General features: G+C 43.1%; 3 protein-coding genes across 3 annotated transcripts in view; 1 reads left to right on the top strand and 2 right to left on the bottom strand.

Annotated features, from left to right (window-relative positions):
- The window catches only part of HERC5 (HECT and RLD domain containing E3 ubiquitin protein ligase 5), a 43157-nt gene extending 42563 nt beyond the window's left edge, over positions 1-594 (top strand). Inside the window, exon 23 of the mRNA XM_036453539.2 lies at positions 317-594. Coding sequence (XP_036309432.1) covers positions 317-522 — 206 coding nt within the window. The 3' untranslated portion in view covers positions 523-594. The remainder of the gene's footprint in view (positions 1-316) is intronic.
- A 6823-nt stretch (positions 595-7417) lies between these two features.
- PIGY (phosphatidylinositol glycan anchor biosynthesis class Y) lies at positions 7418-8108 on the bottom strand. The gene has a single exon (XM_036458152.2). It carries the CDS (start codon positions 8106-8108, stop codon positions 7893-7895), a length of 216 nt encoding a protein of 71 aa, XP_036314045.1. The 3' UTR covers positions 7418-7892.
- Positions 8109-8191: 83 nt separating this feature from the next.
- Positions 8192-11145, bottom strand: PYURF (PIGY upstream open reading frame). The gene is made up of 2 exons (XM_036457701.2): positions 10869-11145; positions 8192-8346 (listed from the first exon to the last, which is right to left on the bottom strand). The coding sequence occupies exons 1-2, from the start codon at positions 11066-11068 to the stop codon at positions 8202-8204; spliced, it is 345 nt and encodes a 114-aa protein (XP_036313594.1). The 5' UTR covers positions 11069-11145; the 3' UTR covers positions 8192-8201.
- Between the last annotated feature and the right edge of the window lie 2611 nt (positions 11146-13756).

Genomic DNA, 13756 nt, shown 5'->3' with positions numbered 1-13756 from the left:
CGGGTCACTAGTATTTAAAATAAAAACCGGTTTGGCTCAGTGGTAAAGCGTCAGTCTGCGGACTGAAAGGTCTCGGGTTCGATTCTGGTCAAGGGCATGTACCTTGGTTGCAGGCACATCCCCGGTAGGGGGTGTGCAAGAGGCAGCTGGTCGATATTTCTCTCTCATCAACATTTCTAGCTCTCTATGTCTCTCCCTTCCTCTCTGTAAAAAAATCAATAAAATATATATTTTTTTAAAAAATAAAATAAAAGTATTTTCTCTTGATAAATGTTGATTTGTGAAGCAGGTCACTCAGTTTCATTCTGTGTTTTAGTATTTCTTACAGGAACTGACAGAATGCAAGTGAAAGGTCTAAAGAGCATGAACATAACATTTTGCTGTCCTGAAAACGTGGGTGAGAAGGATCCCATAAGAGCACTTACATGTGTCAGTCTCCTCTACCTCCCGAAGTATTCTACCATGGAAAGAGTGGAGGAAGCGCTCCAGGCAGCCATCAACAGCAACAGAGGATTTGGCTGACCCTACCTCAGACTGTTTACTCCTTTTTGGAAACATTTTCAAAAATAAAATGAACGAAAAAATTTACTAACATAAAAGCCTTGATTATTCAATATGTTTACCTATTTTATTTATTTTTGCATGTAAGATCTGTTAGTTACTAAAGGCCTGGTGCATGAAAATTCTGCATTCGGGTCCCTCAGCCTAGCCTGCACCCTCCTGCAGTCCGGGAGCGCTCAGGGGATGTCCAGCTGGCCAGCAAGTGGCCGGCCCCACCCCACATCTCCCTGTTGCCACAGCCAGTGGCCTCCCTCTGCAGGCCAGTGGGAGATAGCACCAGCTGGCAAACGGCTGGCCCCACTCCCTGATTGCCCCTCCGCCACTGCCCCCTGGTCTCTGTCCCCTTCCTCTGCCCACTGGCACCCGCCTTGGCTGGCCTCGCACCACTTGCTACCAGCTCCTTCTTTCCCTCCCCCCTCCCCATTCAGTAGTTCTACTGTTTGATTTGCATATTAGGCTTTTATTATATAGGATAATATTGATTAGGCTATTAAACAAGGCAACACCAAAACAATGTATATTAAGTAAGGCAGAAGTTTATTTTTCTCTCATAAACACCTGGGTAGTTTGTCCAGGGCTGACGTTGTGCTTCTCTCACTTGAACTGCTGTAATAAGTCAGATGATTTCCCTGTTGCAAATTTTGGTAGAAACTTGCCCATTTCCATCTTGCTTCTATTGCATTTGAAACTCTTGTCTACTTTCTCCTCAAAACTGCTATGAACTGCTACCCTGTTTCCCCGAAAATAAGACAGTGTCTTATATTAATTTTTTCTCCCAAAGTTGCGCTAGGTCTTATTTTCAGGGGATGTCTTATCTTTCCATGCGCTAGGTCTTATTTTCGGACGATGTCTTATTTTCGGGGAAACACGGTAAACTGTGGCTTTTTCTCGGCTTCTTTCCCATCTCCTTTATACACCCCTTATACACCTCTGACCTAAAATGATAGTGCAGTCCTGTTTTCTCACTTGCCACATGCTGCTGATCTTCATGGCTTCTGTTACAATTTCCATGCGATGCTACTCCTCTGTCTCTCTGACCTGCAGGAACTGATGGTCTATTCCAGGACCACAGCCATTTTTCTATGTAGTCTGTGTCTCTATTTGCAGGCCCCTTGGCTCCTTCATCTCAACATCTTTAAGGAGGAAATTACCGTTTTTTCTGTATTCCAGTTTGTGGTAACACCAATATCTCCCGGTAGAAGCCTGTAGTCATCTTCCCTCTCCCCTGTTTTTTATCCCCCACATTCAATTTTCGATCTTGTCCTGACAATCTTGTTCTAAATCTCTAACCCCACTGTCATAGCTGAAGTTCAGGCTTGCATCATCTCCTGTCCCATCACTGCAACAGCTGCCCACCAATTGGTCTTGTCACTCTGCAATAGAACATCCTATATATGCACTGTGCAATAAGGTAGACCCTTGAGCTATTCTCTTCAGTATGTGGTTATTTAGCGAAAATTAAAATTTTACATTCAGCCGAAACCGGTTTGACTCAGTGGATAGAGCATCGGTCTGCGGACTGAAAGTTCCCAGGTTCGATTCCGGTACATTGGTTGCGGGCATATCCCCAATGGGGTGTGTGTGCAGGAGGCAGCTGGTCAATGTATCTCTCGCATCGATGTTTCTAGCTCTCTATCCCTCTCCCTTCATCTCTGAAAAATCAATAAAATATATTTAAAAAAATAAATAAAAATTTTAAATTCAGTTCTTCAGTCGCACTAGCCATGTGAATACCTAACAACTACCTATGACTGGTAGCTACTGTACTGGGAAGCACATGTGAACACTTGCTACCACAGAGTCCATAACATGCAAACCCTCTTTTGAGTGTGTTTTATCGGTTTTTTTTTTTTTTCCTGGAACAAAGAGCCATGATGTTTATCAGCTGCACAAATTAAAAAGTTGGTCAGTAAAGCCCAGCTCCCAGATCCTGTCAGCTCCAGCGTTGCCTCCCACCACAGCCTTGCATACATAGCCCACGCCATGCTAGTTATTTGTAACTCATTTGCCTGAATGGGCCAAGCTCCTGTGTTTTCACACATGCTTTTTCTGGCCGGGACCCTGTTCTCATCCCACCTCTGTCTTTAAACTGCTGTCTTCAACTCCACCTCTGAGTTATCTCCACTTGTTCCTTGGTATTCACTTCAGTTATCATTACTATCTAGTAGATGCCGTGAAAATGACTGAAGGATGGATGGTGAACTATGGCCCCTTAGCATTTCCCAGGTGCTTAGTTGTCAGTGGTTTCATCGGTTAGCCAAAAGTGCCACCTAGTGGCATATGTAGGAAATAGCAATTCCAATATCTCACTAAAAGGGACAATACTTGTAAAGAGGCCAGGCCTTTCTCCCCACAACTACCGTGTTTTCCCGAAAATAAGACATCCTCCGAAAATAAGACCTACTTACAGTTTTCCTTCTGAGTGAAATACAAGGCATCCCCCCGAAAATAAGCCCCACCCACCCCCCACCCACCCCCCCGCTAGGCTAAAAGAGAGATTTGGTCCACTGATTCTGAAAGAAATGGAGTCACAAGAAATTCACCAGGAAATTCAGGAATTGGATTATGATGATGTTCCAGAAGATGATGACATGATTGTCATTAAATAAATGAGAAAATTCTTGATACTGTAGGATTCAGTTTGTCTGGTTTGTGTTGACAACTACCGTACTACTGTACCATATACAGGTAATAAATTTCCTTTATTTTTATTTAACAATAAATGTGTACCGTATTCTTCTTCATGGAAAAATAAGACATCCCCTGAAAATAAGACCTAGCGCATCTTTGGGAGCAAAAATTAATATAAGACACTGTCTTATTTTCGGGGAAACAGGGTAGTACACATAGTAGTGAGAAACTACCGTTTCTTGGCTAAGTAATTTCATATTCTCTACCTCACTTAAAACTGCTGCCAGGTCTGAAGTGGGTGTCATTCTTTTCATCTTACAGATGCAGAGTCTGAAGTTCAGAGAGACTTCCTTAAAAGCCCATTTTGCAGGATTGAAAGAAAATAAAGAGGGAGAGTACGTCATGACAAGTCCTTTTTTGAGCCCTCAGAGTGGGAATCTGTCACTTAGAAAGCTGATAGAGCCTTAGCTGGCTTGGCTAAATGGACAGTTTTAGCCTTCAGACTGAAGGGTCCTGGGTTTGATTCTAGTCAAGGGCACATGCCCGGGTTGCGGGCTTGATCTACAGTAGGGGCCGTGCAGGAGGCAGCAGGTCAATGATTCTCATCAGTGATGTTTCTCTCCCTTCCTCTCTGAAATCAATTAATAAAAATTTAAAAAGCAAATCTTTTTTTTAAGTTGATAAGAAGGATCTCATTTTTTAGGTAATTAAAGATGATCCCTGTCAGTGATGGCAAAAAGGAACACTAAGGAAAATAATCTTGGTAATAACAAGACTCCAAGGAATCAAGAGGTATCTATCATGTTGAAGCCAGTGAATTATTGGGGACGAGTCACAATCAATGAAAGAATAAGACAGAATTTCTCATGGTGGGTTTGCAGTGCGCTAAGTGGAGGTGGTGAGGTCAATGTGTGTGTGGCATGAGCTATGTGATGGGAAGCTAGTGAAGAAATCCCATTAATGGTTGGAAGCCAGGATGATTTGCTAGTGAGGAACTTGGAAATCCCTGAGAAATATGGGTTTTCAACAATGGGTGTTGTGCTGAGAGGGTCAGAAGTCAGACATGATCATGGTGGACAAAGTTTAGAAGCCTTAAAATCTTCATTCCACTTTGGCCATGCCTCTAATCAGCATTTGACCATCAGCAAGTAACTTGAAAACCCTGTGTTGTGCCTTATACTGGACATTTACTAATAGATAGTGCTTTTTCGGGGAAGGGTAACAGTTTTATTGATTTGTAATTCACACCACATGTAATTCAGCTAAATGCAGTTTACAACTCAGTGTATTGAGTATATTCACAGAATTATGCCATAATTGCCACAATTTTAGAACATGTCATCTCCCCAAAGAGAGACCCTGTACTTACACCCCCAGCCCTATGCAATCATTAATCTACTTTGTTTTCTGTAGATTTACCTATGATACACATTTCATGTACATGAAGTTAATGTGATTTTCCTATAACTGACTTAGCATGTTTTTTAAAAATATCTTTTTCATTGATTTTTTACAGAGAGGGAGAGAGAAAATTGATCAGCAGCCTTCTGCACAACTCCCACAGGGGATGTGCCCACAACCAAGGTACGTACATGCCCTTGACCAGAATCAAACCCAGGACCCTTGAGTCCACAGGCCGATTCTCTATCCACTGAGCCAAACCGGTTTTGGCATTTAGCATGTTTTTAAGGTTCATCTATGTTGTAGCATGCATCAAGTCATTCCTAGTTTTTGCCATTTGTATTCATGACTATTTTATCCATTCATCACATGGACATTTTGCTTGTTTGGGGCTCTTATGAATAATGCTGCTGTGAACATTTATGCACAAGTTTTTATGTAGATACATTTTCAATTTACCTTGAGTATGTATATATACCTAGGAGAGGAATTTGAGGCCATATTGAACTTTCTGAGGTATTTTCAACTGTTTCCCAAAGAAGCTATAGCACTTTATATTCTCACCAGCAATGAGCCTGAGAAATTTTTAAAACTTCAGATCTATTGAGTGCCAGTGAAATAAGAAACATTATAGTTCTTCCCCTTTTTGTGCTATTATGCATAGTTCATCTACATGTTACAGCCCAACAGTACTTTATAACTTTCATTAATGTCCCAAACTGAGAAAAAAACAAGTACATGTTGGCATCATTTTTATAAAACTCTTGCGAATCTTTTCTGGTTCCCCATTTGTTTTGTGAACTCAAGTTAATCATCTGGTGTCATTTCCTTACTCCAGTGCAGCTTTGCTCTCATCCATTTCCTTTGTGCTCTTAATGGCAATATAATACAGACCCCAATTGTATATATTGCTTTATATAGTTGCTCTGCAGATCAGACAAGAGGAAATATGCATTTACACTTTTATAATCACATATTTCTTTTATGCTGCTGGTGGCATGGTCCTCCTGAGAAGATACATAACCCTCAACAAGATGGCAAAGGGAGCCCTGCGTCCTTGGCTGCACCCTCCTGGAGTGTTGGTCACTCTGAGCTGAGAGGAGGCGAAAGACGTGAGTGGTGGTTCAAATACCACAAAGTCTGCTGTAGAGTTTTAGATGTTCTTGGTTCTCATTTGGCTGTATGCCCTTAGAACAATTTCCAGAGACTTTACATGGCTGTTCCGTTTAAATTTTACCAGGTAGGTTGTTTCACTGGGGAATGGTTTGCAGAGTTCCTTGTGCTGCCATTCCAGTAGTCAGTATTGCTTGGCTCTTTACAAGGTACTTTCACAGGTAATTTAATTTGTTCCTCACAAATATTTTAAAAAAGGATTTCTAGTCCTAAAAATGAAGTTCAGAGATGCTAATTTGCCTAAAATTACAAGGCTTGTCAGAGCCATGCGTTCATTCTTTCAGGCTTACTGTCTACACAGAAGACAGAAAATGGCAATTACAGTACAAAGGTAAGTGCTACAAGTGGTAAAATAGAAGCTACTTTAGGAAAATAATAGAAGAGCATCAGCTTTGAATAAGAATTTGAATCCAAGAATTTAGATTCCTGTTTTTCTTATAAATAGGAAGGACGAGTTTGCACAAAATAAACACTGTAGATTGATTAACAGGCTTGCCAGATGGCTTCCATTTCAGCCCAATTATTGCTGTTACCCTAGTCAGTGGTTGGCAAACTGCGGCTCGAGAGCCACATTCGGCTCTTTAGCCCCTCGAGTTTTTAGCAAAAGCCATCTTAGGAGTACCCTAAGTAAGTTAATAACAATGCCTACCTATATAGTTTTAAGTTTAAAAAATGTGGCTCTCAAAAGAAATTTCAATCATTGTACTGTCAATATCTGGCTCTGTTGACTGAGTTTTCGGACCACTGTCTTAGGTTATAAAATTAATTATATATAATTTGCTTAAAACTACCTAATGTAGTTTATTGCTCAAGAATTCTATTAGTGAGAAGTTGGCGTTAATACTGAACTTCCCCAGGGGCATACTTGTCAATTTCCTCTAAAATGATGAAATGCTGAACTTGTAAAAGCTGAAACAGGACACAGTGCTTACTTTGTTAACAAAACTGTTTCATTTACACTGACCACAGGGAGATTTAGGATAAATTAAAAAGTAACTTCAGGAAATGATGGGAACCTCTGTAGTTTTCTAGGTTATTTGTAGATTACCATAAATTTTTGAAATGTGATTAGTTCTGAATGTAATATAAAATACATATAACCTCATTTTAATTTTCTTTCCATAAAAAAATTGAAGCTTCTGTTAAAGTACTTTAAGATTCTAGTAAAAATAAATTAAGATTAGTATTTTTAATTCTTAGGTTTCTTTATGGAAACTAGTAAAATATTAACCTCAGTCAGTCTTGTTGCACGTTCTGGAAAATTAGGAACTGTTATGCCAAGTGCTCATGCCCTTCCTCATGCTAAATTTCTCCCCTAAGGCAGGAAATAAACTGAAATGTGGCTCAAAACATGGTTCTCAGCTCAACAGGACACAACCAGCTATTTGCAAGACTTCTAACACCCCCTTCTACTCCTAAAAGTAAATACTTTCCTGGGAAACTATTCTATTTGGGTATTAACTACTCCTCCAAAAATAGCCTACACTTTAAAATGTAGATTTTTAGATGTTCCCTCCCTTAGAACCACACACTTATGACCAAAAACAAAACTGTGTCAATGTTTCATGGAAAAGTGTCATTTTATTATTTACTAATGTAACTATTTGATGCAAAAGAAATGAAGGTAATTTTACTAAATCAAAATTTTTGCAAGTAAATGAAGTTTCAATTTTATTAGTTTTATATCACACTAGTTCAAATGCATTTCTCTATAACACTCCAACATAGCCCTTTGGAATTATTTCAGTTATCTGTAGAACATGTGACTTTATCACAGATTGAATCTCAAACAAACATAAAAATTTCAAATTATTAATATTTGGATGAAAGAGATAAGAAATAAGTCATTAGGTGATGGTTGGGATTGTTAATTTCCAATAAGACAGCGTGTTTAAATGTTTCTTCTGACATAGCAGTTATAAATTAAAACCTTCAAAAAACAAGGGCAGAACCAAACTATAATCAAAGAAGCTTCTGCAATGTAAGTCTCCCATAGTCCTCAGCCTGACAGAAGCAAAGTAAAGCATCTTTCCTGAAAACTAAGTGGGTTTCCAGTATTTTCATGCAGTTGAGTGAGACACTCAAGACTTATCATTAACATATATACCATCTTGGCTCTGGGTGCACTAATTATGCCTGAAGAGCTTAATACCCATCCACGTCCACAGGTGGAAGAACACGTACACGGGGATGGTAATGGGCAGGAGCAGACTGTAGAAGCACAGGCTGGCTGTGCTAGTGCAGCCCTGGGGGAAGTTTTCGTCCACGGAGGCCGAGTAGAACAGTCCTGCCAAAGAGATAAATGGAATGAGGACAGTCAGCGTAGGAAGAGACAGAAACATTCTCCTCTTCCACTTATTACCTGCCACCCTGACTTTTTAAAGGGCAGAAGGTATTTTAAAAATCTGGTTGTATGTGTTGTTTGTAATTATGATCTAGTGCTGCTCCATATCTTCTTGCTTCTTATTTTGAGTTGTCATCATCCTAGCTGCCTGGGGTATCATATTAGGGATCCCATCAATAATTGGATAGGCTATTCCCAATTCTTCATTAATCAATTCATTTGTCGATGCTTCATATCTGAGGGGGGAAAAGAAGAAATGAATTGTGAGAAACACAATACTGGGAAGAGCCTGAAGTTCAAATTCTTTTTCATTTCATTTTCAATGAATGCATTAAAAAAAAAAAAAAAATACCAGTCAGAAACGCTCCACCCTTTCCATTCAACTATTCCTTCACCACTCTGGTCACCCTCAAACCATCCCAGTTCCTTTACTACTGAAAGGATACGAGAGGAAAATTCAACTTCCTCCTTTTAGAATGCATGAGAGTAAACTAACTGGTCCATTAAAAGGAAATCACTGAAAAATCAAACACACAAAAAAGTTTGAGAAAGATAAAAGGGCAGAAATGAGAAAACTGGGAAACAGCCCATCTGTAGTGAGCTAGCAAGGGAGATAGATCAAGGGATAATTTCAATGTTTAAGAAAATTTAATATGTTCCGTATGGGGGGGGGGGGGTGGAAATCTAGAAAGGAAAATGCAAAAAGAGGAAAATTAAAATTACTATCAATCACCACCCAAGCGTGGTACCACTCATAACACTGTGGTGGCTGGTAGATTCCATCTGCAGTGATCGTGTTCAGTGTTGTGCTGTAACCCCATCTTACAAAGAACGCCTCAAAAAAAGTCGAGTTATGGAGTCATTTATTAAAGGCCAGCGGCATACGAGGGAGCAAAAGCGCTCCATACCTCGCAGCCCCGAACTGCTTTGCCAGGCCTGGCTTATATTGGCAGAATATCACAAAGGTATCGATTACATCTTTGGGTCTGGAAAAGGAACCTGTTTTTCGATTTTACAGAGGTGAAACTGAGCAAGTTAGTTATCTAAAGTATCTACAAATCACTGAATCCACAGAAGCACATTATCTGGGACGGACCAACTGGACAATTTAGAGCAACTGTGCAGCCCAGATTCTGGGATCACTGAGTCAACAGGAATGCACTCTCTGTACCTTCTGAGGCAACTCGGGCTAATGGATCAGTCTTGGGTCCCAGAAATGTGCTTCGGTGACCAGTGAGATCACAAACAAGGGGACATTCAAACCATCATCAATGGAGTTTTGGGATGGCATACATACGTTCAGAAAATCAAAGTAACTTTTAAATGAGTACAGAACCCAAAATAGCAAGGTTAAAATATTAAACAGCGGCCGAAGGCCGAGACCTGTTTGGCTCAGTGGATAGAGCGTCCGCCTGCAGATTGAAGGGTCCCAGGTTCGATTCTGGTCAAGGGCATGTACCTTGGTTGCGGGCACATCCCCAGTGGAGGGCCTGGACCTGGAGAGTGGTTTGCCCGGAGGACTCTGCAGCTGAAGGCTAAGGGGGCCCTGACAAAGGCCCGGTGACCCTGAACTAAAGGCCAAAGGGCAGCACACGCAGCCGGCACCCTTTGGACCTGGAGGCCACCACAGGCTTCTGCATCATCTGGGCTGAGAGACCGCGGTGCCTCGGCCTCGGCCTCGGCTTCGTCCTCATCCTGAACACACACTTCACACACCTGGCTGGGCTGGGTCCGGACCTTCCCCATATGCGGTGGAGCCCGGGAGTCGTCGTTTTTTTTTTCTTAAATATATTTTATTGATTTTTTACAGAGAGGAAGGGAGGGGGATAGAGAGCTACCCTGTTTTCCCGAAAATAAGACAGTGTCTTATATTAATTTTTTCTCCCAAGGTTGCGCTAGGTCTTATTTTCGGGAAAACACGGTAGAAACATCGATGAGACAGAAACATTGACCAGCTGCCTCCTGCACACCCCCCCTCTGGGGATGTGCCCGCAACCAAGGTACATGCCCTTGACCGGAATCGAACCCTGGACCATCCAGTCCGCAGGCCGACGCTCCATCCACTGAGCCACACCGGTCAGGGCCGGAGTAGGTCCTCGGGTGGTTCCAACGCGCCGCAAAGGCGAACCTATAACCGCTCCGATGCGGGCGGTGAGGTTCGGGAGGCCGGGGCTCGGCTCCCTCCCCTCCGGCCTCCGCCCGCCCTTTCCTCCCGCCGCCGGGGGAGGAGCGTGGGAGCCGGCGGGGCCCCCAACGTCAGGTGACCAGACGCCCCGGTTTTCAACTATGTGTCCCGCGGCGCCTTAAAGAAAAAGTCCCGAGTTTTTTAAAAACTCATCCCCGGTTTCCAACATTGTGTCTCGCGGCGCTTTAAAAAAAAGTCCCGTTTTTTTTGTTTTTTTTTTTAAATCATTCCGATTTTCAACAATCTGTCCCGCGGCGCACTTAAAAAAAAAAAAAAAAAAAAAAAAGTCCCGATTTTTTTTTTTGGCGGGGCGGGGGGAAGGAAACACAAACCAAAAAACCGAACATCCCGATTCTCAACAATTTGTCCCGCGGCGTTTTAAGAATAAGTCCTAAAAATCGGGACTTTTTTTTTTTTTAAACGCTGCGGGACAGATTGTTGGAAGTCGGGACGCCTGGTCACCTGACCCAACATGGCGGCGGTGACTCCGGGACGGACCCCAGGCTCCCGGCGGCTGCCGGCAGCGGCCGCGGTCCCCGCCCTCCCCGCCCCGGAGCGGCGGGCGGCCCTCACCGGAGCGGCTTCTTGGAGAGCGGGCACACCAGGAACTCCAGCAGCGCCGGGTCGAAGGCCTGGGACGGCCCTCCGGGCCTCTCGCTCTCGTCGGCCGCCGGCCGCGACCCCGACACGCGCAGGCACCTGCGGGCGACCGTGGACGGCGGCGGCGCGCGTGTCCCCCGCAGCACGGAGCCGAGCCTGCCCGCGCTCAGCATGATCCGCAGGCCGCCACTGCCCTCCGCCCCGCCGCGCAACTGACCCCGCGCGTCCCGCCGGCCGGCCAGGTCCCGTCCCGCCCCCTGGTCCGCCGGGAAGGCGGTGCGACCGGCGGGGCGAGCGCTTTGGTTCCGAGCGCGTTCCTGACCCGGCTGCTATTCCCGGGGCACCGCTCCGTGGCTGAGGGCTCGGCCTGCCGCCGGCGCCCCCTGCTGGCTGTTCTACGGCGTTTGTAAACGACAGACAGAAACGGAGCTTTGTGGGCTCAGACCTAGAGCGAGGAGGCACCCAGGGTTAGGCTGGGACCTACGTGGTTACCTGCAAAATGACGTTTCAAACCCTCCTATCGTATTGGGTATGTTTAAAGCATTCATTTGTTTTATGTGAATCTTTACCACCGGTTCTGTAATCTGGTTTTTGGCGTTTTTATTTTTCTTCTCTCACTTAAAAATAAATAAAATTTAAGAACCTGAAAAAGAGCCAAAACCGGTTTGGCTCAGTGGACAGAGCGTCAGCCTGTGGACTGAAGGGTCCCCGGTTCGATTCCGGTTGCGGACACATCACCAGTAGGATACATGCAAGAGGCGGCTGATAGATGATTCTCTCTCATCGATGTTTCTAACTCTCTATCCCTCTCCCTTCCTCTCTGTAAAAAATCAATAAAATGTATTTTTAAAAAGTCCTGATTTTCCCCAATATTACTTTAAAAAAAAAACCTGAGAAGAATGGCTTAGTCCCCTTTACAGTCCAAGACGTCCATATACTCTTACCCTGTAAGATTCATTTTGAATTCAGCTGCGTGATAACGCACAGTTAATTTATCTCTCTCAATGAGCTTGGAGACAGCAAGAGCCTAGATACCTGTGCAATCAGACAGGTGCTTATTAAAGGGGGGGTGATCTGTTGTGGGTTTCTGTCGCCCCAGGTTTGTCTGACTCTCGAGGGGATGATACGGGTTTCATCTCTTGTCCTGTAGTAGGTGGGAGAGTTTGGGCTCTGGGCCTGACAGCTGGGCTCTGGTTCCAGAGTTGACTAGCTGTTTGACTCCAGCAAATGACTTAACTATTCAATTTTCTCATTTGTATATTAAGATTAATAACTGTTTCTCCCCCGAGAAATTTCCTTGTGGGGATTACTAGGTGATAGTGAATTCAAAGAGCATTTAGAAAAGAGCCTGGGACAAATCAATGCTCAGTTAACGTTACCATTATTTTCATTTTCCCTATTCTTCTGTACACTTGGAGATTCTTTTTTAGTCACCAGTGTTTCCCCGTTATCTTGCTGACTATTGATTTGAACCTTTTCTGCCTCATTGGGCTGGACCATTTCACACTTTGAGCTCCTGGGAGGTGGGGATGGGAGTGAGGGATATACAGATACAAATAGAAGATTATATTTTCAAACTTGTCTTCCACTCAGCGATGTAAAAATAAATTGAGAAATCGGTGTATTGTTTGTTTACTCTATTTTTTAAAATCCACTACATTACTGGATGCTCTTTGTTTACTAACGCTGAAAATATTTTAGCATAGAGCAGTTGTCAGGGCTATAGGACTAGTATAAAGTTCCTATGTGACCTTCACATTATTTCCTATGAGGGCACGAATTAATTTTTTAGTTTGCAGTTAGTTGATACGCTGTGCCCTCGGGAGGGAGTGAACTATAGGGCAGATGTTTCAGTGAGGGCTGGGGAAGCAAAGCTTGGCTTCTACCACAACTTAGTGGGCTCAGACCAGGCTGGACAGGCCACGGGTCTCGGCCCCTGTGGCATAGGGGCAGGCACCCATGTAAGGCCAACTTCATTAGCCTCCCCTGCCTGGCCTGGTGGACAGATCCCGATCAAGTGGGTTTTCTAACCAGTTATAAATAAATTAGTTTCAGATTGCCTCCACCTAGAAGGTTGGAAGCAGATCAGTTTAATTTGTGTTAGTATTAGGGGGGAAATGGAGTGTAAGAGCAAATTATTGAAAAACAAATGTATAGCACCAAAAACCTATGACCGATATTTTAGGAACATCTGAGTGTGGGATGTATTAATCCAAACCATGTAAATGTTAAGTTGCAAAATGTTCCTAAGCAGCCCCCAGTAATTAAGGAATATAGCTCATTTCTGCATGTGGTATACTAAGCTGAAAGTAGATGACAGTATAGACCTGTAAAATCATTAGTCCTTTTTTATTGTTGGGGTGACTATTACCTCTCCCATCTTAGAGCCCTACGCACACATGTAATAACATGATGGGCTCCAGGCTAAAGCACCTAATTAGCTGTGTGACCTTGGGGAAGCTGCTGAACTCCTCTGCCTCAATGTTTTCCTTTGTAAAATACAGGCATCCCTCTTTCTATTGTGTTTCACTTCATTGGAATTCACAGGTGGTGTTTTGTTGTTGTTGTTGTTGTTGTTTTTTGTTTTGTTTTTACAAACTGAAGGCAAGACTCCTCACCAGCAAAAATATTACGACTCACTTTATTATGATATTTATTTTATTGCAGTGGTCTGGAACCGAGCCTGAAATAGCTCCCAGGCATGCCTCTGGCATAATATTGTAATAGTACCTGCTTTATTAGAGTTGCTGAGAGGCTCAAGTCAAATAATACAAGTAAAGCAGTTAGCACAGGGTTAGCACAGACTGCAATGAAAAAGTATGTCATCAGCAGCAAAATTACTTTTTTTGTGGTAAAGTTGG

The sequence above is a fragment of the Pipistrellus kuhlii genome, unplaced genomic scaffold, assembly GCF_014108245.1.
Source record: "Pipistrellus kuhlii isolate mPipKuh1 unplaced genomic scaffold, mPipKuh1.p scaffold_m20_p_1, whole genome shotgun sequence".
NCBI lineage: Eukaryota > Metazoa > Chordata > Mammalia > Chiroptera > Vespertilionidae > Pipistrellus > Pipistrellus kuhlii.
This window is presented reverse-complemented; position numbering and strand designations above follow the sequence as displayed.

Bases quoted from the DNA above. Each gene is read 5' to 3' on its own strand.
- PIGY (XM_036458152.2), bottom strand. From the start codon at position 8,108: ATGTTTCTGTCTCTTCCTACGCTGACTGTCCTCATTCCATTTATCTCT.
- PYURF (XM_036457701.2), bottom strand. From the start codon at position 11,068: ATGCTGAGCGCGGGCAGGCTCGGCTCCGTGCTGCGGGGGACACGCGCG. The intron at 8,347-10,868 runs GTGAGGGCCGCC...TTCCCCCCTCAG, and splicing joins CTCTCCAAGAAGCCGCTCCG to ATATGAAGCATCGACAAATG.